The 23,549-nt window shown below is 41.1% G+C and overlaps 1 protein-coding gene across 1 annotated transcript; it reads left to right on the top strand.

Annotated features, from left to right (window-relative positions):
- Positions 1–1,889: 1,889 nt before the first annotated feature.
- LOC116945290 (Krueppel-like factor 6) lies at positions 1,890–23,261 on the top strand. The gene is made up of 4 exons (XM_032959704.2): positions 1,890–2,410; positions 12,269–13,028; positions 16,652–16,775; positions 18,391–23,261. Exons 1-4 carry the CDS (start codon positions 2,309–2,311, stop codon positions 18,440–18,442), a joined length of 1,038 nt encoding a protein of 345 aa, XP_032815595.1. The 5' UTR covers positions 1,890–2,308; the 3' UTR covers positions 18,443–23,261.
- Positions 23,262–23,549: the final 288 nt, after the last annotated feature.

Consider the following 23,549-nt stretch of genomic DNA (forward strand, 5'->3'; position numbering starts at 1 on the left):
AATCTCTGAGACTTGAGAAAAACGGGTTAGCGTTAATATTTTTCGGAGAATTACATTTTCATATGAACGCATATATTATATACACGTGTGTATGGGTGAGAGAGAGAGAGAGAGTGGTGATGGCATTCAGTAATGTGTATATGCATGCATATATTGCTTATGTATGCACGTGTGTATGTATATAAGCAATGGGTCGGTAGGGGCTGTAGCTGTCCCTCAACACACGTGCTTCTCACAGATAAGGCTGTTGCTATCTGGGATAGAGCAGCAGCAGCAGCCACACAGCATTGCGCAGCCGTTTGTGCACTCTTGCCTCATGCAAGCTATTATAAAAGGCGCACTTGTTGATTTAAAAACGCAATGCTTGCTCACGTTTACCCCAGTTCACTTAGGCCATTTAATTTGACACATGCCATTGAAAATGTCACATCTCCCTTTATGTGTAAGGTGACTGCTTCGGCGTATTTCTCAGCCAAACCACGCTCGCTCAGCAAGCATGTCTTGAGAATTCTCTAGAATAGTGGACAAAACCTCTGCATTTTGAATGGGAAAACACTGGAAATATTTTGGTTGACCAAATTTGTAGTCTTCAATGCCAGTTTCTCTGAATGAAAAATAGCCGCTGCAAATTGAAAAATCGTTATCTGGTAATTGCAAATCGTCACATTTACTGTAAAAACAATGTTACAACTTATATTCTTGGTTCTTTCGGTAAAGTCACCACGTAGAAGGGAAACAATAAAATAATAAAAATATAAAACAATACAATTCTCACGACATTTCGACTGCAACACAAGCAAACATCATCAGGTGGGAAACAATAAAATAATAAAAATATAAAACAATAAAATTCTCACGACGTTTCGACTGCAACACAAGCAATCATCATCATCAGGTGTGAAACCACAGCAATACATTTCTTGATGATTGCTTGTGTTGCAGTCGAAACGTCGTGAGAATTTTGTTTTATATTTTTATTATTTTGTTTCCCTTCTACGTGGTGACTTTACCGAAAGAACCAAGAATATGAATCCCTGCAGTCACGAAAGCTTTAAATCAAAATGTCACAACTTCTTTCGCACCGTACGCAGCCAACCGTGCTATAATCGGAGGTGCAGGGGAAGGACAATAGTAAATGTGACGATTGGTTACTTCCATACGGCTTCAATAATGATATAAATCAATCCTGCATGGGGTATTTTGAGGTGCACTCAAGCACACGTGCAATGACCACCCGAGATGACGCAGGTACTTGTGGAGAGAGAGAGAGGAGGGGGGATAACTAACGCCGACGTAAAGCGGTTACTTTTAAACATTTGCCCAACTTTTAAAAAATGACCAATACCGGTATGATCTTTAACGTGGAACACTAACAGCTTGCGGTGCTCATACGGCTTTTTTTTGCAAAACCGTCACACTAATAATAACAACACATGCGATACGGCGAATATCTTCTCACTTGCACTCAGCGCTCTGCCCGCGAGCCCCGCCGCGCGCTCCGCCTTTTATAGCGCGCCCGAAATAGCGCGAGCCGCGACCTCCCCCCCCTCTCTCTCCCCCGCCCCTCGCCCCGCCTCTCGCCCCGCCCCTCGCCCCGCCCCTCGCCCCGCCCCACTGCCCAACCCCGCCCCGCCCGCTTCGTTTCTTCCAAACAAGGCGCGACGAGCACGCCCCCAACCACTACGCCGACCCAATCGTAGCGCGCACCTCAACCGAATGCCCCTCGCGCCGATTGGTCTAATTCGTATCGGCGACGTCGCCTTATTGGCTAATCGAGGCGAGGTTCGATCGCACTTAACCCCACCCCGCCTCATTAGACCCCCTCCCCCCGTAGCACGCACGGCATGACGTCACGACGCTCGTGCGTGCACGCCTATATATAAAGGGGCGAGCGCGTGTTTGGGATGGAACGTGCGCTCATTTGCAGCGGTGTTCGTGCAGCAAGAAAGCAAGCGCAACGTAAACATACAATAATAATACACAGCATACGTGTAAACCGTTGTTACATGCGCGAGGTTGGCCTTGCGGGAGCAACGTGTCTTTTTTTCAATTGCAGTGGTTGCTTCAATGCATTTGCAATTATTAGCAGGAGCGAAATAGGTACGAATAGGTTTTAGTTTGACGCGCGAGCAGGCGCTTTAGTCTTAGCCCACCCACCACCCCAATCCTTCCTGGGCTTGTTACTGCTGCAGTAGACAGGTGTGGGACGTAGGAGCATTCCTACTGAGAAGTGACACCGCCACACCTGCGAGGAGCTGGATATACGTGTGTACCTGTAGAGCGAGAGAAGAAGGAAAGAGAGAGAGCCATGGACGTGCTGCCCAGCTACAGCATCTTCCAGGAGCTGCAGATAGTGCACGACACGGGCTACTTCTCAGCAATGCCATCCCTGGAGGAGACCTGGCAACAGGTGAGGAGAGCTCACCTGTGTGTGTGAGTGGTATACACGTGTGTCCCATTCGTGCATGCGTTTATTAAAAGGTGCATTGAAGAATGGGCGTGTGCATTAAGTGGGTGCTAACATCAGACTGAATTGGGGATCTGATTTTTTTTTCACGTGTAAGTAGTAACTGTACAATCTATATGGCTGTGTGTAGACTACATATATGTTACTATTTGTTTTATGTACGATGTGTTCATGCGTGTTTTTTTTCCATGGGATAAAATGAGAAGTGCAAACTAAAGTTGGTACAATTATTACTAGCACCACACCATGAGCAATATTACATTTCTTCACGTTTTTTAATATTTAAAATTGCTGTATTCCACGTGACATTGCACCATCTATTCAATCAGCAGGGTACTGTGGATGTCCCAATTTTCCGTTTACATTTCATTATACTGCGTAGTCTTAATACGATTTTCATTGCAAACATACTATACACTCGATAGTTATGTATACCATTTACAATGTCACGTATCTAGACTGTTAATTTCAATGTTCTTATGTGTTGTACTGAATATACATTTTAAGAATTGTGAATTAACGTGTTAATGCAATTTATTATTTGGCCGTATTTCTGCGTCTGCAAGGTCGTGTTATGTCTGAATATAAAATGCTGCATTTTATATGCACACAATTGTAATGTCATTGCAATTAATTTGGACGCTTCACATTGTTATACAATGTGGAATGTGGACACCTCTTGCATTGCTGCAATACACCCAATACGAAATAATAATGGTTGCTTTGGAAATTAAGCGAAAGTGATCCGTAACTACTTACAACAATAATAATGATTGTACTTCTAACAATAATATGTTTTACTTGCAACGCGCCGCAGCCAATTAATGAGTGGTTATACATGTGGGAGGAAGCCGGAGGACCCTGGGAAAATCAATGCGTGCGAGGGGGCAATACTATATCCCATATAGACTGAACTCTTTATTGTGCAACCGGTATTGGGATTTAAATGAACTAATTGAAGAGGTATGTAAAGGGTCCTCAATATCTAGAATGTTGTGCTGTGTGCTGTACAGGGACATTGCATTTTTTTTAAATACAATACAGCATTACAGTATGGGTTGGTGTATGCAAATACAACAGGTGGTTATACTATTTATTGTATTGTCTTATTGTATACAGTCTACCCGACAGTACGGACACTAGTAATTCCAGCCGTTTTCCACAACTATCGTGGCTAATGTTCACGTAGAAATATAATATATGTATCTCAATGAGAACTACATTTCCAGTTTGACCTATTAATATCCAGACATCACTTGGGGTTTGGTTTAAAATTATTTATGTGTATACGTTCGCTGACTTTAGCTCATGTAAACATCAAAGGGTGTCTGTGTGTGGAATAACATGTTTTGTCAACAGCCACTGTTTATTTTGACGCCTATTGTACAGAAGTCTTGTTTTGCACAAATGTTTAAAAGCGGTTGCAATCACCAGTACAATATTCCAGATGCTTTAGCTCCACTGTATCATTGGGTTTTCACTTGGTGAAATATAGTATGGTATAATATGGCAATCCGTAAAAAAAGATGCAAAAAATGCACACCTCATAATATTGCAAATGCAACAGGTAGATAGATATCCCTTTGAAAACGTTATATCAATTAGCAACACGTTTGGTTTAATACATGGTATGGTGCTGTCAATTGACATAAATATGTCCTGTTTATTTATTACATTCAGATTTTGTTATTTTAAATACCAGTATCAAAAAAATATTTTAGTCAATGGTAGTCATCACTTACAAAAGATACGGTGAACACTAGTGGGCTCTCCCCTGATTAAAAATAGGTTGATCAGATCAAGGCCGTATTTATAATATATATTGGGGGGACACACATCCCCCCCCACCAATATTCAAATATGCTCAAAATGTCCCCCCCAATATATTGTTATAAAATAGATTTCTGTTTATATGATTGTGATTATGGTTGTACTTTATTAATCCCTAATCTCTGCCATTACATACAATGAAACAAGAAAAGGTAAAAAAGAAAAAACAGAGCAATGTAATACAATAACACTATTAGACATTATTGTAAAAAATAAATAAAAAGTCCATCCTATGTGTTTGTGAAATTTAAAATATTTTAGGCAGGAAATGGCAGGAAATTCGTTTTCAAATTTAGATTTTTTTTCTGGGGGGGGGGGACCCCCAGACCCCTGGAAGATTTGGTCCCCCCCAATGTTGACTCCATGGCTACGGCCTTGGATCAGATATTATTTTACAAACGACATAAGTCTAAATGGATAGTGAACATCACACTCGGCTTTCATCTGGCGAAATAAAGAATATCGATGGTTCATAGTGTATTTCACAATCACGACAAGACTTGGAAGAGAGATAGGACAATCAGTGGGCACCTGCTTATATAGGTAAAAACAATAGCATGTTTTACTAGATATATCATGAAATTTGAAGATAATGTATGTCCCCATACAATGTATATGCTCATCTGTATCTCAGTTGTCTCATCTACAACATGTAAATGTGACTGGTTTCTCATCCCAATATGTAGCTCTGAGCTACCAATTAGGGTGAGCACTGCTCCACATGACTCTTTGAAGAAGGAGACTATATACAGTATTGTGTGCAGCAACAGCAGCAGTGGACATTGGCAAATAGTGTTTTTTTTAAGAAGTTAATCTCACAAAAAGAGTGTGACCTGGGATTTCAGTAGGCACACACACGTCACGTCACGTTGCAAGCAGTCCTGCTGTTATTACTGTGTAACTATAGTTTGGACAACCTAATAATATAAGAAAGACAGGAAAGGGAAGTTCGTGCGTATTTGTGTGCGGTCTCAATAATGTGGGGCACAGAAACAGTGGCTTGTGCACACCTTCCGCTTTTTGCAAGAAACAACAGCCTCTTGGCTTCGTTATGCTCTTGGAAAAAGGCCACTTCATTCATTTACCGTTTATACAAACATTAACGTATTCAATAGTGCACAGGCATGATGAAGCGCTGTAATAATAATGCAATTTATAACGCGCGCAAATTTGCGGACGTAATGGCCGCAACTCAGAGGCGCGGAGCCAAGCTCAGAGTCACGCGAAAGCGTGGTTGTTAGAGGTGAGTTTTTAAAGTGTCTCTTGAAGGAGACGATTTGAGGTGATGCTGCGAATGTGCAGAGGGATTGCGTTCAAGACTGTAAGGGCAGCCACCGCATAAGACGTGACCATCCTGGATCTTGGTATCAAGAGGAGGTCGTGAGTCGTACTGTGAAGGCATCTGCCGGGTGCTGCGCTGCAAGTCGTCAATAATGAAGAGAGGTATGGGGGGCAGGCAGATGTGAAGGCATGGTGGCAGAGGCAGGCGATCTTGTATGTGACCCTGCTGATAATGGGTAGCCAGTGGAGGGCACGGAGAGAGAGGCGAGTGAGGCGAGATGGGGATGAGTGTGGCCAATGACGACACGTGCCAGGGTTGTTTTGTAGTCTTAGAAGTTTTTTTTTAGGTTGCCAGAGGAGGACCGGACTAGGATGTAGTTGCAATAGTCGAGGCGAGACCAAACTATGCAACGTGCCAATGTGTTGGCAGTTTCAGTGGAGATGAGAGGACGTAGGTGTCGGAGAGCCTTCAGGTGAAAGTTACATGAACGGATGATATGATTGGTTTGACGGTCGAAGGATAAAGTTGAATCTAGGACGACACCGAGATAGCTGCAGTGATCGGTGAACCTGATGCTGGGACCAAAGATGTGTATGTGTGTTGGGAGCACTGATGAGTTGAGACGTTGCCTGGTACCTAACATGATGGCCACTGACTTTGACGTATTAAGTGCAAGGTTGTGTGCAGAGAACCACTGTTGTAAGGCAGTGGTGCATTCCGAGAGCCTCTCAAATCCAGACGCATTGGTAGAATTGATGGCGGTGAACAGAATAGTGTCGTCCGCATATGAGTGGTGCTTAAGACCGAAGCTTGCGATGAGGCGGCTGATGTGCTGCAAGAGTGAAAGGATCTTTTTTCATCAAATAAGTGTCGGGTGGTGCTCATGTCTGTTGGTCCTCCGTAGCTAGTTGTGCAAATTCTACATTCCCATGGCAGCAGCCAGTCTTTCCATAGGGCAATTATTTCAGAGGAACGACACGCTTGGCCAATCAATGACTAGGATTTTAACTTGCAAACCTACGATTGTGAATTGAGTGCTATTGCCACATTACCACTCGGAGGGATAGAGACAGTGAATAAAATTGGATCCCATAGCAATGTAAAAAACAAAAACCTCACAAACCAAGAAAGTAAACAATAGACTTGGTTAGACTTTTATATGCTCATCATTTTTAAGTTGGACTCAAAATATAGGTTTGACATAAAAATACTCTTAAATCCGAATCTCAGAAATGGCTTGACTTAAAATCCCATACTGCTGTTCACTTCCAATCGCTTGCTATTTCAAGTGAAAATTCTGTACTGGCCTATTTTTTGGATATATATTACTATATTATTCCAAGTTTAAACTTAGCAGCCCATGTTCTGAGACTGGCTGTTGCACTTGTCCGAGTAACATCATAGGTCCTTTTACAGTTGGAGTTAAAATCCCATGATGGTTCAACATTTCATCCTCGTGCAAGTTACCATCAATTATACGACTTGTGTTAGGACCAGCATGCCTGCGCGTTAGTCTGGTTATCCGAGCTCTTCCTTATTCTCTTGGTTTGCTGCATGTCAAACTGATTGCTGCATAATATTACGTTTTTAGTTCCTTCTCGGATGAGGTGTGCTTCCTGGAGATCTGGGTATATGTGCAAGGCTCCTTTAAAACATATTTGCACATTGCTCAATGCATAACTTCTTGTCACAAAGAGCACAACACAGATACTGAATTGTTCTGCAGTATCTCTATATGGAAATGCGCAATACATATGTTTACATTCCTGTTTTTATTCAACACAAGCCACCATTACTCCAAAGTTAGTCAAATGAGACCAATTGTGACATGCTGAGCCCCGTCATTGGAATGTGGAATTTCCACTTCTAGCTCAGAGTTGAGCCGCCACCCCATTGCCATTTGAGTAGGGAGACACATAATTGATATTGTTTAAATTCTCTACTAATAACGAATACAACACATGTCCCTGTATTGGCAAGCGCTCTTCCACGATTTCAAGTTGCTAAATGATCTTACACAGCTGAGATTTAAAATAAAGACTCGTCAGCTGGTGGGGTCAGCTCAGCTGGCGTTGCCCCAGCGGTCCCTGCACTCGTGCTGCTCCCAGCGAGCGGTGCAGACAGAAGAGCCCACAGCACGCATCCCAGTGACCCTCTTGCTCACTCAGGAATGCCAACTATGCATCTGCGCCGGGATGTCCCGAGGCTTCCCGCTCAGGCCATGGGAAGATACAAATATGAGTGAAGGGCAGGATTGCTCACTGACCACCCCTCCCCCATATGTTCCATACAAGCTTTATCAACTTTTATAATGGTTGCACAGTATAATACATTGCTTTACCATCATGTAGGGGGGCACTTACGTGCGCGTTTGGTGGTGCAGTGGCTTACGTACTTGCACTTAATCGTGACCCACACACTGGTTCAGTTTTCTCTGATTTATATCACGTAGTTATGAGTACCACTCTGTGCTGGGTTGCATAAAACAACTTAAGCAACCTAAAAATGCCCTTAATTTTAATTGATTTAGATAAGAAACTTAAGGGAATGTTCTTATAAGTTGTTTCCTGCAGCCTTGCCCTGGTCTAATAAAAACGGATACTTTGTTATAATGTATCCGTTCATTGCGCTCGGAGAAAATGGTCTGCTATATTTTTTGGTTCACACATGAATACATACTGATATAACTTATGATATACATATAACATCCATAATAGTGGATCGACACCACATATGAGTGTTCAGTTTGGTTCCTTTATTTAAAACAGGTGAGAGAGCCTGTTGAGACTGTCACTTGCAAGGGATACCAAATGCAATCCATGTGGGATACCAATGTGCAAATCAAGAAATGGAAACATGTACGAAAATTGCTCCATAAATAGGTTAATCTAAATATAGTGAAGTATCGTCAAATAGCCTATATATGAATGTTGAACTTATTTTTTCACTGTGCGTAGCCAAACGTGCTAATCGGAGGTGCTATTAATCCAGCAGTGGATATATCTCCAAATACAAATCCATCAACAGCAACATTAACAAACATCTACATTAAATTTTGATTTAAAGCTTTCGTGACTGCAGTAATTCATATTCTTAGTTTTTTCGGTAAAGTCACGTTGTTATTTTGTTGTTTCTCTTCAACGTGACTTTACCGAAAAAACTAAGAATATAAACATCTACATTGTTATATAGTGTAAATAGAACACATAATTTGTGATTGACTTAACCAGGTGGGAGCCTATTAGGGTGTATGGTCTATTTTGCAAGGGAGACCTGGGAGGGGAGGTGTGAGTGTGAGGTGTTGCACAACGGTCATACGAGTGGGACCACCACCCCTTGTTATTTCTCCCTGATCAATGCGTGTGCTTTTCCGTCTTGCTTGAATGTGTGCTTTGTCACCACCTGATTGGATGATGGTTTGTGGGTAAGGGGGGGGTGGGCATCGTTCCTTTGCCCCCATTGGTCCGTTCTGTGCGAGGGTGTGCGTGAGTGAAAAGTGGGTTGGGTCCAAGCCAAATTCACGCGCTTTGCCTTATATGGTAATCCGCGCGTATGCGCCAATGAGGTTTCGTTTAGGGGAGGGCACGGGGGTGGGGACCCATGCGTGGGTGTCGGTGTTCGTGCGCGCGCGTGTGTGTTTAACAACATTGACGCCTCCCACCACTTCCATTATTATCACAGTTGAATGCGAATTTTCACAAAGTTGTGGAATAACATGTCCCAACTGATTCACTTCTGGGATACATTCCAGTCCTGCGGTTTATTTATGTGCGTGTTATTTTTTTTTACATCAACGTGTATCCCTGCAGCGTCTTTGCACTGATTTTCATTGCAAGACGTGTGCTCCTTTAATTGATTTTCAACAGTTTACATGACGTGAACTGAATTGTGTATCTTTTTTAAACAATACTTTTATGAATTAAAAATAAACCTAAAGGTGTATGTCATGTCAAACGAGCTTTGGAGCAGTACTTAGGTTTAATTATCGCATTGGGCCGTTGCTTAATTCTGCATCTAAGTAGCAAGTGCCATTCTGTAGAGAGAGCAACTGCTGCTGACTTACAAAGTAAAATTAGTGGTTTATTTATTAACCTCAGAGGGAATGATGAGCTGGGTTAACCCATGATTTAAAACCAGGGCCAATGTCTCCATAGATCCCTGATGAAAGTAATTATTATTTTGAGAGACTCTTCCCCCACCATATGAATTTTAAAATGTAATCTCTACATCAGGACCAGCACTTAATTAATTAATGCTTGTTTGAGCACCGAGACACAGACTTAAACAATATAACAACCCAACAACAGTATATCTCGTTACTACAAAATTTAAGCCAAAATGGCATGTAAAGAACGCAAAAAATATCTAATGAAACAAAACAAAATCCAGCATCAAACTTGCTTATGCAGCATATTATCCACGCAGCTAAAATTCCTTAAATTATTTTCCCATTCTCCCTGGCTCTTCATAATTGGATCTTGGCCATGAGGAGGAATGGCATTTCAAGAGCGAAGCAATTTTAGAATGTTTATCTAAAACCCAGCATCCGAGAAGTCCCATCGAGAGGAAGTTATGAGGGAAGACCTCAGGCCACTTATTTTACAAAGAAAATCACTTCAAATCTTGTACTGTCCTGAAGTCTTTTATACAGACTGCACCCCGCTTTCCTCCACTCTAACCTCGGAGCTCTTTTTAAACGACCGGTGTTGAAATTAAGCTAATTTAAGATGCCACAATCACACACAGCTCTGTGGAAATGCTAAACCAGGTAGTTAATTAATTATAATTTGGAAAGCTGTGCCATTAATGATCAAAGTCCACACGAGCACGCAAAACATCTGGCTTTATTTTCCAAAACACAATGGACTTAAAAACAAAAGTGATTTTGGATTTTTGACAAGTACTAATCAGTTTCTTGATCAGCTATCTTAGATGAATCTGCTATGCTCATTGTACAGTGTTGAATGGGTTAAGTTTAAAATATAATCATTTTTGGTTTACTGATTATTTGAGGATTTAGAAATAACAGAAGGAATATCATTATTCACTGACTCACATAGATTCTTAAACTGATGTATTGTGCACTTAATTAATTAAAAACAATTAATGTAACGTACAAGTAATTGTTGCTTTTAGGTTGATGAAATAAATTATACGCAATGAGACAGATGAATGAAACAAAATAATTATTAGATTGAACTATCACAATTGTGAATATTGAACCATGGGGGATTAGGTGACTCATCACGTGCCTGATAACTCACTATGTAACACGATTCTTGTTCCTGGGTACGAAGTGTTATTTTCTCATTACTTACGCCTCAAAAGTATAGAAATGGCTGTTATTCCCCGCAAACCTTGCTTTTGTGACCAGGACTTTACGTGAAGGAAAGACACAAATACACACCACGCTTTCTCATTCAAAATAGGTGCATTTCAAAATATCACTGTCCTCACAAAAGCCAAGTTTGTGGGGAATAATAGCCATTTTCTGTACTTTTGAGGAATAAACACAAATACACACCACGCTTTCTCATTCAAAATAGGTGCATTTCAAAATATCACTGTCCTCACAAAAGCCAAGTTTGTGGGGAATAATAGCCATTTTCTGTACTTTTGAGGAATAAACAATTAGGAAATAACACTTACTACCCAGGGACAATTTTTTTTGTTACACAGTGTAATCACATGTTTAGTGTTTCCAAAGCAAAATAGGTTCATAATTTTAAGATAAAATTATTCACGTTAACCTTGGAAATACCAACACGGAACGGTGTTCTACTTTGTCGGCTTTATAGCTTGCTCTAGAATACATTGCCCATTGCTTGGGTTATATTAACCCAAGCTGCTTACATGATTATTTTAATGTATTTTTAAAAAGTAATCATACAATTTGTAAATTGAAGTCATAAGAACAAGCTGCCTGTAATTTGACTGCACAAAAAACACGGTGATAGTAACGCTTTAAGAGTCTCGAATAATCTGATTCCAGTAACCTACTGTACTGCACGACCATGAATTTACAAAAGTATCCTTTCATTTTATCATGGTGTTTTTCAAATGTAAGTGTTTCGGACAAAGATGAGCCCCTTTTCAATTATCACCATCTCTCGTGTCTGTGATCCTTTGGGCCCTAACAGCTTTAAATATCATATAATTATTTTCTGTCACTGGATATTGGGTCATAATAAACAAACAGCGGCTGAAATAAAATAACATTGATTCCATTGACAAGTGTCTTTCAGTCGCATTATTTTTTAACGCAAACAGACTATTTTCAATTAATTCAACAGGGATAAAAAAAGGTCACATGTATCTATGCTAAAGATAGGCTGTGCCCAATATTCACCAGTGGCCCTAAAGACAGTGGTGGAATTTAGACGTTGTTTTTTAATGTCAGTCGAGTTATAACTAGCGTTAGCCTATATTCATATTTGGGATATGGGCTACGGCACCAATGCAGTCATATTCTTCCTATTGATGCCTCAGATACTTTTACTTTCATAAACATCTGCCATAGCTCCACCCAGCCAGATCATAACTGTGTGGCCCACAAAACAGAGGTTTGTAATGTTTCAACAAACACCTCTGGGAATCTGATTGAAAGTTGCATGTTCAGTTGACCAAACATTATTTATCCCCTCGTCTTAATCATCAAACTCCCCTTACCTTGTTTTGAATGGCCCCAGATCTGCCTGGAAATGGAGCGGTACCTGCAGACGGAGCCCTGCATGGGAGGCCGGTGCCCGGCGAGCGGCAGTGATGCCGAGAAAAGTCCCTGGCAGAGATTTATCGCCGCCTGCTCCGAGCAGAGCGAGTCCGCTCTCGTCACAGCGACACCCATCACGGCTCCGCTGCAGCAGGACCTTGGCGGTGCGGCCGCCACCACCATTGCTTCCGCTGCAGCTACCACCATTGCCTCTCCCGTCACCATTCCAGCTACAGCCGCGGCGTCATCGTTCACGGACGGCAGAGACCCGTGCCTCACGGCGCATGGCAGTGCGAGCCCCGCGGGAAGCAGCGGCTCCTGGGACTCGGTGCCATCACCTGGTGCCGAGGAGCGGCTGAGCGAGGCGAGTGGAAGCCTCACGCCGCCATCGTCGCCCGAGCACTCGGACCTGCCCGAACTCAACCTTGGACTAGACGAACGGGCAGAGGCATGTGCCGAGATTGACTTGGCTGAGACGGCCGCCCTCCACCATCAGCAACAGCAACACCTTCAGCTCCACCTCCACCTTCAGCAGCAGCAGCAGTCTCAGTTGCACATCTCACTGCACGACAGCCACACAGATAAGTTGCAGGTAAAAGCGATGACTGTGACTGGCAAATTAGTGGACCCGGAAGGCTCGCCCGATGGAAAGAAGAGGATTCACCACTGTCCCTTCAGTGGTTGTCGGAAAGTTTACACCAAAAGCTCCCACCTGAAGGCCCACCAGCGCACACACACAGGTGAGTGAGCGGATGTTGCACACTGCACGATCAGCTGACACACCATCTGCAATCAAATAATTGCATTCAGTTTATCTGTCTGGTGCATTGCAATTTCCTTTTCTACAATGCATATTTTCGTTTATCCAACATCGGTTTCTGATTGTGCTGCTACTTGAACGTCGTGTCAGGGAACGACGCAAAACTACTTGTATAATAATTTTAACTTGGCTTTTGTGTCCCCCAAAATGTATGTATCTGTATGTAACCCTGAAAACCAAAATCTCTAATTCACAGAAGTGGAATATTTTGGGTTTTTGCAGTCATTGGTGACCAGGTTGAAGCCATTACTCTTGATTGAGAACCTAGTTTAGTCAATGTTGGTTGAAACCCACATTTCAATCTAGACTCAGCAGTGCTCATTATAATTTTGCAACCACTAGGGGCGGAACAATACATTAATTTATAAATTCATATCGATTCTTAAGCTCGATATACCTGCATCGCATAGTCTGTTTTCAATTTGTATATACGTAAGATTCACATTATTCCTGCAGCCACTTGAGGCGCAACTACTCATCAGAGTGATAAATTAAAATATAATTCATTTGTGAATTGAAACACTGCGATTTGAATCATTTTGATTCTACTCTACCACCTTCTGCTTTGTTTTTTACAGTCATGGTGGAGCTACTTGACACACATTTGACACCTACCTTATATCACATGCATCTTTGTTTCATTATTTACTATTTGTGTTTTGCAGAGGCAAGTTTTTGTTTGACCAAAGAAATGTCACTGACATCATTTTGGCTTTAGGAATTAATCATACTATGCTTTTCTAACACGATAGGTCAATCTTTATAAAGTACACTGGATGATTTTATTTCATTCGGTATTCAATTTCTTCTCATTGTGCAGTGCAGTCAGTGACGGTGTAATTTAATCTGGGAGCCTTGCATGGATTCATAATGACCTTTTAGTGCCTAAGACCTCTGAGTTATTGGTATAGGTATTTTGTCTACACATGAGGAATGATAATCCAGGCAGGTGTGCTGTGATTACAGCATTCAGCTCACAATTGGAAAGTTCAAATTCTCATCATGGATCGACTCAGCCCAACATTATTCTGGGATTGACAAAAATGAGTTACACTTTGTAGGACCTCAGCAGTGTTCATCCTAGAGACTGGCTTGGGAACGTGGAATTTCCACTAGCTCAGTGCCACAAATATAGAAAAGCACTGCTTCAGTGCTCATTTTGGCAGGGAAACCATTTTGCTCTAATGCCTTACAGCCAATAAGTTCTTAAAGGGATAAGTTGCACAATGACAGAAAGTATAATTATTTCTTGCATTGTCCAAGCTAATCTGCTTTCCATCTACTGCAGGCATGGTGGTATTATGAACTGGGTTGAACTCCTTAGTGCCTGCATCTGTATTTGCACTTTAACCATCGTGTAAAATAGTTATTTAAAACGACACTAAAAGAAAGGTGTGCAGTGTACAGATCCTTGTGAGCACAGCGCTCAAAGAGCGTGTTTATTAAATGACTCATGGATACTTTATGAACAGCTTCTAGATCTGTCAATGCAATCGTGTTGTGTTGATTGTTTTTCCCTTCTACATAGTGAATTAAGTTTTAGCAAAAATGAGTCATTTGAAGAATTCTTAGCATTGGTCGTGTACTCGACCAAGAGCGACTTTTGGCACAGCAAATGGCACTCAATTGGAAGGATCACTATTTGAAATCCCGGACAAATACGTCTATCATCCCTTCAGGGGCCCAGAAAATCAGTACTACTTTGTGGGAAGCCAAGAGTGGTATTCACGTGGATAGACAGGCCCCCACCATTAGAATGTGGAATTTCCACCACTAGCCTGGAGACCACCAATAAAGATGAGTACTGCTCAATTGCATGTTTGAGTCAATAAACATGTGACTTAACTTTACATATAAACATTGGAAAACTAGCTCAAACAAAACTTATTAAATAACAGCAGTTCTCAATACTTTTGGCATCAATACCCCTTACAACTAATACTATATTGGTAAATTTTGCAGCCCAATGATGCAGAAGTAACAAAAAAAAAGCTACAACAGGTTGCAGCTATATGTGTTGATTGCGTTGGTGTGTGCATGTAATGAGAGCCTTTACATTCTTGGATCCCGCTATTGATGCATTTTGGTCCCCTGAAGGTCCACAGACCTTCCCCCCCCCCCCCCCCCTTTGAGGTCCCCTGCATTGGAAACATCGATAGCGTTATTAACAAAATGATTGAGCACTGGATTAGTGGGCATAATCGTAAGACTGTAATGCAAGCTGGTGCACTCAACAGCGGTGAATGCATACACGCGGTTGGAAATTTTACTCATGGAATCAATAGCGTGTAGACTGTACAAGGAGGAGGGAGAAAAAAAATCACTACTTATAAGTGATGGATGATGGGGATGTATGATTGCATCTATGTTGCATGATGAATGCAACGGAGTTGCATTGGAATAAATTACCTCTTGTCGACCAGGAGTGAAAATATATTTTGTGCTGGCTGTCACGGCCATTATCATGGGTGTAGTTGGCCAAACTCGCACTATGGAGTAACAGTGATCTCAGAATTGATGTTATAATTTACGCCCTTGCAGTATTAACAGTTATCAGCGCAGTAAGGGGATCGGTTGTTCCGTATTGCTCCATCGGTTAGCACTCACCCCAATAACTTCACAATAGCACTCTGTACAATTTGTTTCATTTAATGTTTCTAAATGTTAAACCTGATCCACAAGTAGCAATATGAACAGAGCCACGCAGAGCCAATCTCATGCAAAGTATACCCCGTTTGAGCCAGTGACTCTTAACCGATTGTAATGTTGGGATCATCGTTAATGGTGGCCTTTATGTGTAATAATAAGACATTTTGCATATCCAGGTGATGGCCCCACTATCAGGTGATGGCCCTACATTTTGATGTGTGGGCTATTCATTCCTTTAAAAAAAGTGTATTTATTATTATAAAATTTCAAAGGAAATTGTATTACCCAGAAAAACAGGTCCCTGCAGGGTGGGCTGGTAGGACAAGTCTCTGCGCTGTCTATTGCTGATTTTACACCCAACAGCACGAGATTTCACTTCGTTAAAGTATTGAAAGGGGACGGACGGACGGACACATTAATCTATTGCAGGCTGGTACACTCAGTTTACAACTTCGTTCCTACCAGTGAAAGCACTCTTACAAGGTGGATGATGACCACAAACTGCACAGACCAATCAGAAATTAACTTCCTGCGCTGCCATCTGTTGGCCACCTCGCAGATTATCAAGTTTGGAGTCTCAAAACGCAATGAAACATGTGTGATACATCAACCCCACTTTCTGAGCATCAGTTTATATGTGTTTATATGTGTGCTTCACCACCTTCTGATAAGTATCAAACTGCAGTTGACATCATTGTAATCTCCAGCAACCGGTTTAAACAAAAGTACTCCTTCATTGAACTGCTGTTGCTCAACAATAGATGAGCACGCAACTCGATAATAATCACTGTGTGGGACTGGGCTGTGCGTTGATCACCATGGCCACTTGAACTGACCGCACTCTTTGCCGTTTCCTCTTCTCCACGTCTCGTCGGACGGCATTTGTGGCAGCAGGAGAGAAGCCGTACAAGTGCTCTTGGGAAGGGTGCGAGTGGCGCTTTGCGCGGAGCGACGAGCTCACACGACACTACCGCAAGCATACAGGAGCGAAGCCTTTCAAGTGCGCACACTGCGACAGGCAAGTGCACATGGATTGATCGCTACATGCATGTAAACCATGTCCCTTTATTCTTTGTGAATGACATTGTCAAGTCGCCAACTCTGCAACGTTGACATTATACGCGTGTAAGAATGTGAAGGTTCCATTGGGAACGTGAATGGTCTTGAATTCACTTGGTGGTCAAGGCTCAACGTGGTGGATACCAGATCGCCAGTGCACCCGCGGAAACTGGAATTCATAAAAATGCAATGTACCCCTTTCACATGAGAGACTTTCAGAGCAGCATCTGGCCAGGAAGTGCTTTGTTTAGACTGCTTGGCTCACACACGGACAGTTGTAAGTTAAAATTACAATTGGGGGTCAACTTATGTCATCATCACCCCACTTCGGCCTAAAAATGGCTTACACTTAATTCATGAGATGTAATGTGTGGTACTTTCCACCGCTCGCGCAGGGCCACTGATGGTGGATGAGTGCTGCCCAGCGCTCGATAGAGCAGGGAGGCTTTAATATTAATGTAAAGGGCACCTCGACCAAACTACATTCTGTTAGTACTATCAATGAATGAAAGCTTTCTGCATTCTCTATCTATGATTTAATATGCACTACATGCATATTGTTCTCTCCAGGAATCCGACGCTAACCTTTTCCCTGTATTTCATAAATGCAGTGCCCGATAAGCCCAGTGAGGCCTGCAGACATGCTTCTGTGGTTGGCACCACACTCACTGCTGATAAGGATAAGGTTAACAAAAGAAAACAACTTATAGGTTGCGTTTTGCATGAAAATAGATGATTATGCAGGAATACAGCTTTTGACCTTCAACTGTGCATAACGTGAATTTTATTCCAGACGAGATGCAATTCAGTAATGCAAATGGGATGTAAATAAGCTTAGATATAATTTTTAATGAAAGTATGCCACATTCATGAAATTTATGTTGTGCATTATTGAAGGTCAAAGTCTGTGACCATTTTAACAGTCTTCCCAGGAAATAAAGCAATTTGTCCAGCGTTTAGGAAACACTTTATATAATCAAAATTACTTTTTAAATGGTATCTGTGAAAGCACAGGCTAGAGCTATGCTGATGAAAAAGAGTATAGTGCCACATTCCTATTACACAGCAACTTTGAGTTTATGGATCATGCAGAAATCGTACAACTCTGAATGACCTATTTGCAGGGCAGCATGGTGGTGTCTGTAAGAGTTTTCATTTTGAACCATGCAAGTAATTTTCAGTCTCGGTGGTGCTTTCCTGGGTAAGTATTGTAATGAAATATGGATGATGAATGTTGGCAACCAGTATTATTAATATTCTGTGTGTATTTATATATATGCTCTAATTTGATGCGTGAGAAGGTGAGATCCATTTTTCACTTCATGGGAATCAGTCTTTCCAAAAAAGACTGCAGTATAATGATTATATTATACAAATATATTTACAGCTTCGTTTAACAGCACTGATTGTGCTTACCTTCATTAAAATGGAGATAACCCATATATACATTTGCTCACCAATTTTTTTATCTGTTATTCACACTTTATTTAGGTTGTGGTTATGGTGGTGCACACAGCAAAATGCATTCTCATCCCCACAATCCAAGATTCTAATGCAAGCTGTGATCATTGCAGGTCTTTCTCCAGGTCAGACCACCTTGCCTTGCACATGAAGAGACACCTATGAGCGGGATAATGCGGAAGAAGATAATGCGGTTGCTGCGCATCCAACTGCAGTCATCCCAGGACAACGTGAAGGAAAATACGGTGTTTGACTGTAACAAATACCATTGGGTCGTCGGGTGGCAAGGCATCACCGTATATTATAATCAGACCAACATACTACTTAACCCTTAAACTAAGTAAAACATTTGCCAGGCATTTCTGGCTTGACAAAGGAGCAAGCTGAACATACTGGCTGGAACAGCCCAGTACCCCATTAAAGGGTAGAACACACCTCCACATGTATAAGTATTAGTTGTGAACTTTGACATTTCACCGTTGAACTAGCGAACATTGTTTTCTTTGGAGGACCGACGATTGGTATGCACGACTCCTTAAGCCCTCTTTGCCCTCATCTCGCCACTTGTCCAAGCCCCCCAAGCCTCAATTCAAGGAGTGATGAAGCAAGATTCAATGAGAGGACCTCTACGTGACCCTTCGTTAAGAATGCGATGTCACTGCTTGCCTGGAATGAGTGGATGAATGGGCTCTGATCTGTCATTGACTTTTGCCTTACAACATCCAGTTACAAATAGCATCTAAGAAGAAGAGAAAAAAATCCCCTTTCTCCTTTCTCACTGGACATAACCCTTTTCATCCTCAAACAAACGTCTTTAATTGGGTTTGGAATATTAATGGTACCAGGCTTATTGTGTAACCTTGTTACTTTTAAAGAATGGACTGAGTCATATTTAAGGGTGGAAACAGCTCTGTACGTGTTATTGCACATCAGGATGTCTGGCTACTGGTTTCCGCCCTTGAACACGTGACCTGCAGTGCATCACCACACAAGCCGAGCTCTCGGAAACATTTGGTATTCCCACCCAGCTTGGTGCAGAAGGTGCAAATGTGCGAATTAGATTGTGGTTACATTTAAAAGTACTCAATTTAAAGGTGATGCTGAGCATTGGCAAATGCATTTCAGTGAGACAAATAAATAAAGCTTCAGAAAAGGAAAGTGAAAGTGTCTGCTATGCTGAAGGAAGCAATGGGACAGCACTCGTATCTACTGGTATTCCAGAGCTGGTTGTAGAAATCCCACATTTCTAATTTTCCACAGCAGGGCCGGGCTTAATGAGAGGATCGCTCTCATTATGTGGCACTTATTTGATCAATTCTGGAGTGATGAGAGGCTGAGTCAGCCAGGATTTGAACTCACAAATTTACAATTGTGAGTCGAGCGCTGTAATCGCACACCACATGGCCAGTGGCATCTAGAACCGAGATTTGTAGATTAGGGGTTCTCGACCATGTAGTTACTATGGCCCTTACAGGGAGCTGGAGCACTGGCACCATGCACAGCCTTGTTTTGTCTACTTGTCAATGGCACAGTTCCCCTCAATGTAAACTCTGCTGCCTTTTTCTTCTCTCCCTGATTACAAGTAAGCCAACACTTTAATAACAATGGTATTCACAATCTACATGTTTAGTTGAGCATGCAGTAGTGTTCATCTCATGAGCCAGTGGAGGAAATTACACATTTGTATACTTGAGACTCTAATATTCGTGTCACTACCACTGCTGACTTCTTCCACATTGGTTTTAGATTTATTGACAGACATACTGTTGGAAGTATTATTTGGGCCAGTGCTTTATAATGTCTGTTTAAATTACCATTCACGTACGTACGTAGAACCACAATCAGAAAATTAATACTCGAATCAGGACAAAAGTCAGCGTTTCTCTTTTCAAACAAGCAATTTTGTAGCACTCAACTCTATTGGTGGTCCAGAGCCTGTAGTGGAGATAGTTTTAATATGATGACCACTCTAACCACATAACCTCCAGGCTGGTTTCGGGAATATTGTATAGTGCACTTCTATATTAAATGTCCAAAGACACAAATTCTATTTTTATTTTCTCCCAAATATGGACTCTTATGTGGTCATCGAGGTCTACTGCTTACATCTCCTTGGGGTCTGTGGACCTGGTTGAGAACCCCTTTTATAATCTCTCAGGTTCCAGGCAGTAACTGGTGCTATGCAATGGTTGCATGCTGTCGGATTGCTCCCATTGGAAATTCACATCGTTAATTGATTAAGTACCATCGCATTGCTGTGTGCTACTAATATTCCCGTAAGTAAAATTGGGAAGAACTTGTCACACAATGCACGAAAAAAAATTATGAAAGACTGTCCAAAATTTCACACCTGAAATAAGCCACAGTTGGTACTTTTTTGCCATGTGCTATTTAATTTATTAGTAATTGCGTTGCACGTATAATGATCACGGTGAAGTGGCACATGCACTGACATGCTAAGCTGTGGACAGAGAATTGTGTTGCACAAAGACATCGGACTGCGACATTACCAGTTTTTGGGAGTAACATGTTGCTAATTGGATTAAAAAGGCAGGTTCTGGTAGTCTCATTATTAACCTGTTTCTTCAATGTGTTAGCAGAATATCACTACTTGGGATGTACCATATGGTTACCATTACTTTCATTGAAACCAAATGTACTGTTATTTCAAAAACAATTCAAAGGGAAATTATTACAAATCCAACTTAATTTTAAGACAGCAGCCAATTCATGTATATGTAGATCATGATATAAAGCCTGTAATAATATTTAAATTATGTTATTTCTTTAACAGCAAACCAACATAGTGGACATCACTGGTGAATTCTTAATCTACGTGATCTGGCAAATGACTCTTAAAAGAAACCTACAATTTGTCAAGCATAGCATTTCACTTACTCATTGTTCATTTGTACCAGAACTGCCAGGGCATGTGTAAATTCAGTGGTGGTAGTCATGGCTCACACAGTCCCAAGATCGTTTGGCTAATAGTAATAACAAGATTTCCAGTCCACTGTGTGAGAAGGATTTTAACCTTGATTTGAAGCTTTCGTGACTGCAGGGAATCCACACTCTTTGGTTCTTTCGGTAAAGTCACGTGGGAAGAAAAAAAATAATAATAATAGATCACGACGTTCCGATCGCAACACAAGCAATCGTCATCAGGTGAGACAACCACAGCAAGAAAACGTATTCAGCAGTTTTCTTGCTGTAGCAAGACGATTTGCTTGTTGTTGCGATCGAAACGTCGTGATCTAATCTTTTTTTCTACCCACCACGTGACTTTACCGAAAGATCCAAAGAGAAAGGATTTTAACATTTGTGTGATACGTTTTTTAAAATTCCTGGTAGAAACAGCAGCCCTAATGCATACAGCGAACCAGTGATACATTATCCCAGTTACACCACTGAACCATCATGATACAATTACAGCCGCACTTTCTGGAATGAAAATGTCAATTGCACTTCTCATGAACAAAGAAAGCAACTACTGCTTTTTTATGGAAGGTAAATAAGGGACTGCATTGACAGTTGTGCACAAACAAGATGAAATACACCACTCCGCCATCTTCATGAACACTGCCTTGAATCGGGGAAAAAATGTATGTCTTGAGAAATAAAAAGGCAGCCACGATATTGACCGACTTAAATATATCAGATGTCTACAAATATATTTCTTCAAGCTTACCACATTGTAAAAATCCATCTCCAACTACTGTGTCAAAATCTTCTCTACGCTCCAAAAAAAACTGCTGTTTGTCTGAAATGTTATTCTAATGTATATTTCCCTATTACTGGGCAGGGTTTAATGAAGGTGGCCGAGCTTTTTGTTGTCTTGCAATCACTGCTCATAATTGACCATAATACAGTAGAATTAGATTTGCTCCAAGCCTAATTCGCACACTGCGTAAGCACACAGGTCACCAACTGCTACCTCACTTGACGTGTGAGCTGTCAAGTGTTACGAGGTTAGTGATGAATGTGAGTTATACTCTACAGTCCCCGTCCATTCATATTGTGCTGTCACGTTGAAGCCAAAGTACATTCGTGTAACCTACAAGCTAAACTATGCCTTAAAGAATATATGGGGGAGCCAAATGAGGTACATGACGAGAGACTTTTTTTACAATTTGGTCCCTTGTTCCCATACATCGCCACTGTTAAATCTGTCATCTTTAACACGCAACAGAGCATACACTTACTAAATAATGTAGTTATTTTTGTCGTGACGATGACATCCTCCCTCCTCTGTTCTGCTCGAGAAACTGAGCTTTTGTTCGTGACTAAACTCGTGTTTAAAAGAAGTTAAAATACTTTGTTCAAATGTTTTCAGACCTGACAAAAAAATATTTTCCATTTGTGGCAGACCGGTTAAGAAAGGCCGTATACTTTACTGGAGTTGTATACTAGATAAATTTCTACATCAACTAGCCTTAATTACCAGGAAAAAAGCAAAGGAGACTTCTTAATATAAAAATTGACCACAACCACTAGCAGAATTAAGTTATTCAGAAATAGATTTCAGTATTTTTTGTACATCGTTCATTTGTTTTACAGAGTGAAATTCGGGTAGTCTGTTGTTTCAACCAGAACTGTTATTGAAATCAACGAATACAATGTTATATTGTTCACGGTGCAGATGTTCTTAAGATAGTTATTCCATCTTAATGGGTGCTTGTTTGCATAAAACGTCCTTTATACGTATATCCAGCCAGAGGCGTGATGCGCACATTGAATTGAAACCCAAAGACAATCTACAAATGTGTGCATCGCTCTTTACGTTTCTATAAGTACTGTACTGTAATTTTTTTAAAGCATATAAATACTGTATATTGTTGGAGAAATATGTACATTTTGTATCGACTTTGCAACTTTTTTCTGTGCTTCAGTTACCTTCTGTAAATGTTTTGAATTCAGAGGTTGTATATTTGGTTTATGAGACTGATGAATGTATAGCTTTTTGTTAATAAACATGACTGCAGTACATTATGAGAGTTGTGTGTTGTATTGAGCGGTATTGGAAATTCAGTTTTTGTTTTCTAATGGTGTGTTGAAGATTTTTTTACGTAAAAAAATCTTAGTTCCCTCATTTCAGTCTTGGACATTTTATTTCAGTTAAAAAATATTGCTTTTCAGAATGGATTAGGCAGAATATGACAGAACACTAGCACATTGTGAATATTCATATTCGCATGCTGTCATTTGTATTCATTTGCACTGTGTGATAGCAAAATCACATTGATAATAGGTTTTTCCCCTTTTTTCTGGCAAC

Source organism: Petromyzon marinus, chromosome 2 (genome assembly GCF_048934315.1).
Source record: "Petromyzon marinus isolate PM22_M1 ecotype Great Lakes invasive population chromosome 2, UKy_Petmar_22M1.pri1.0, whole genome shotgun sequence".
Classification (NCBI taxonomy): Eukaryota; Metazoa; Chordata; class Hyperoartia; order Petromyzontiformes; family Petromyzontidae; genus Petromyzon; species Petromyzon marinus.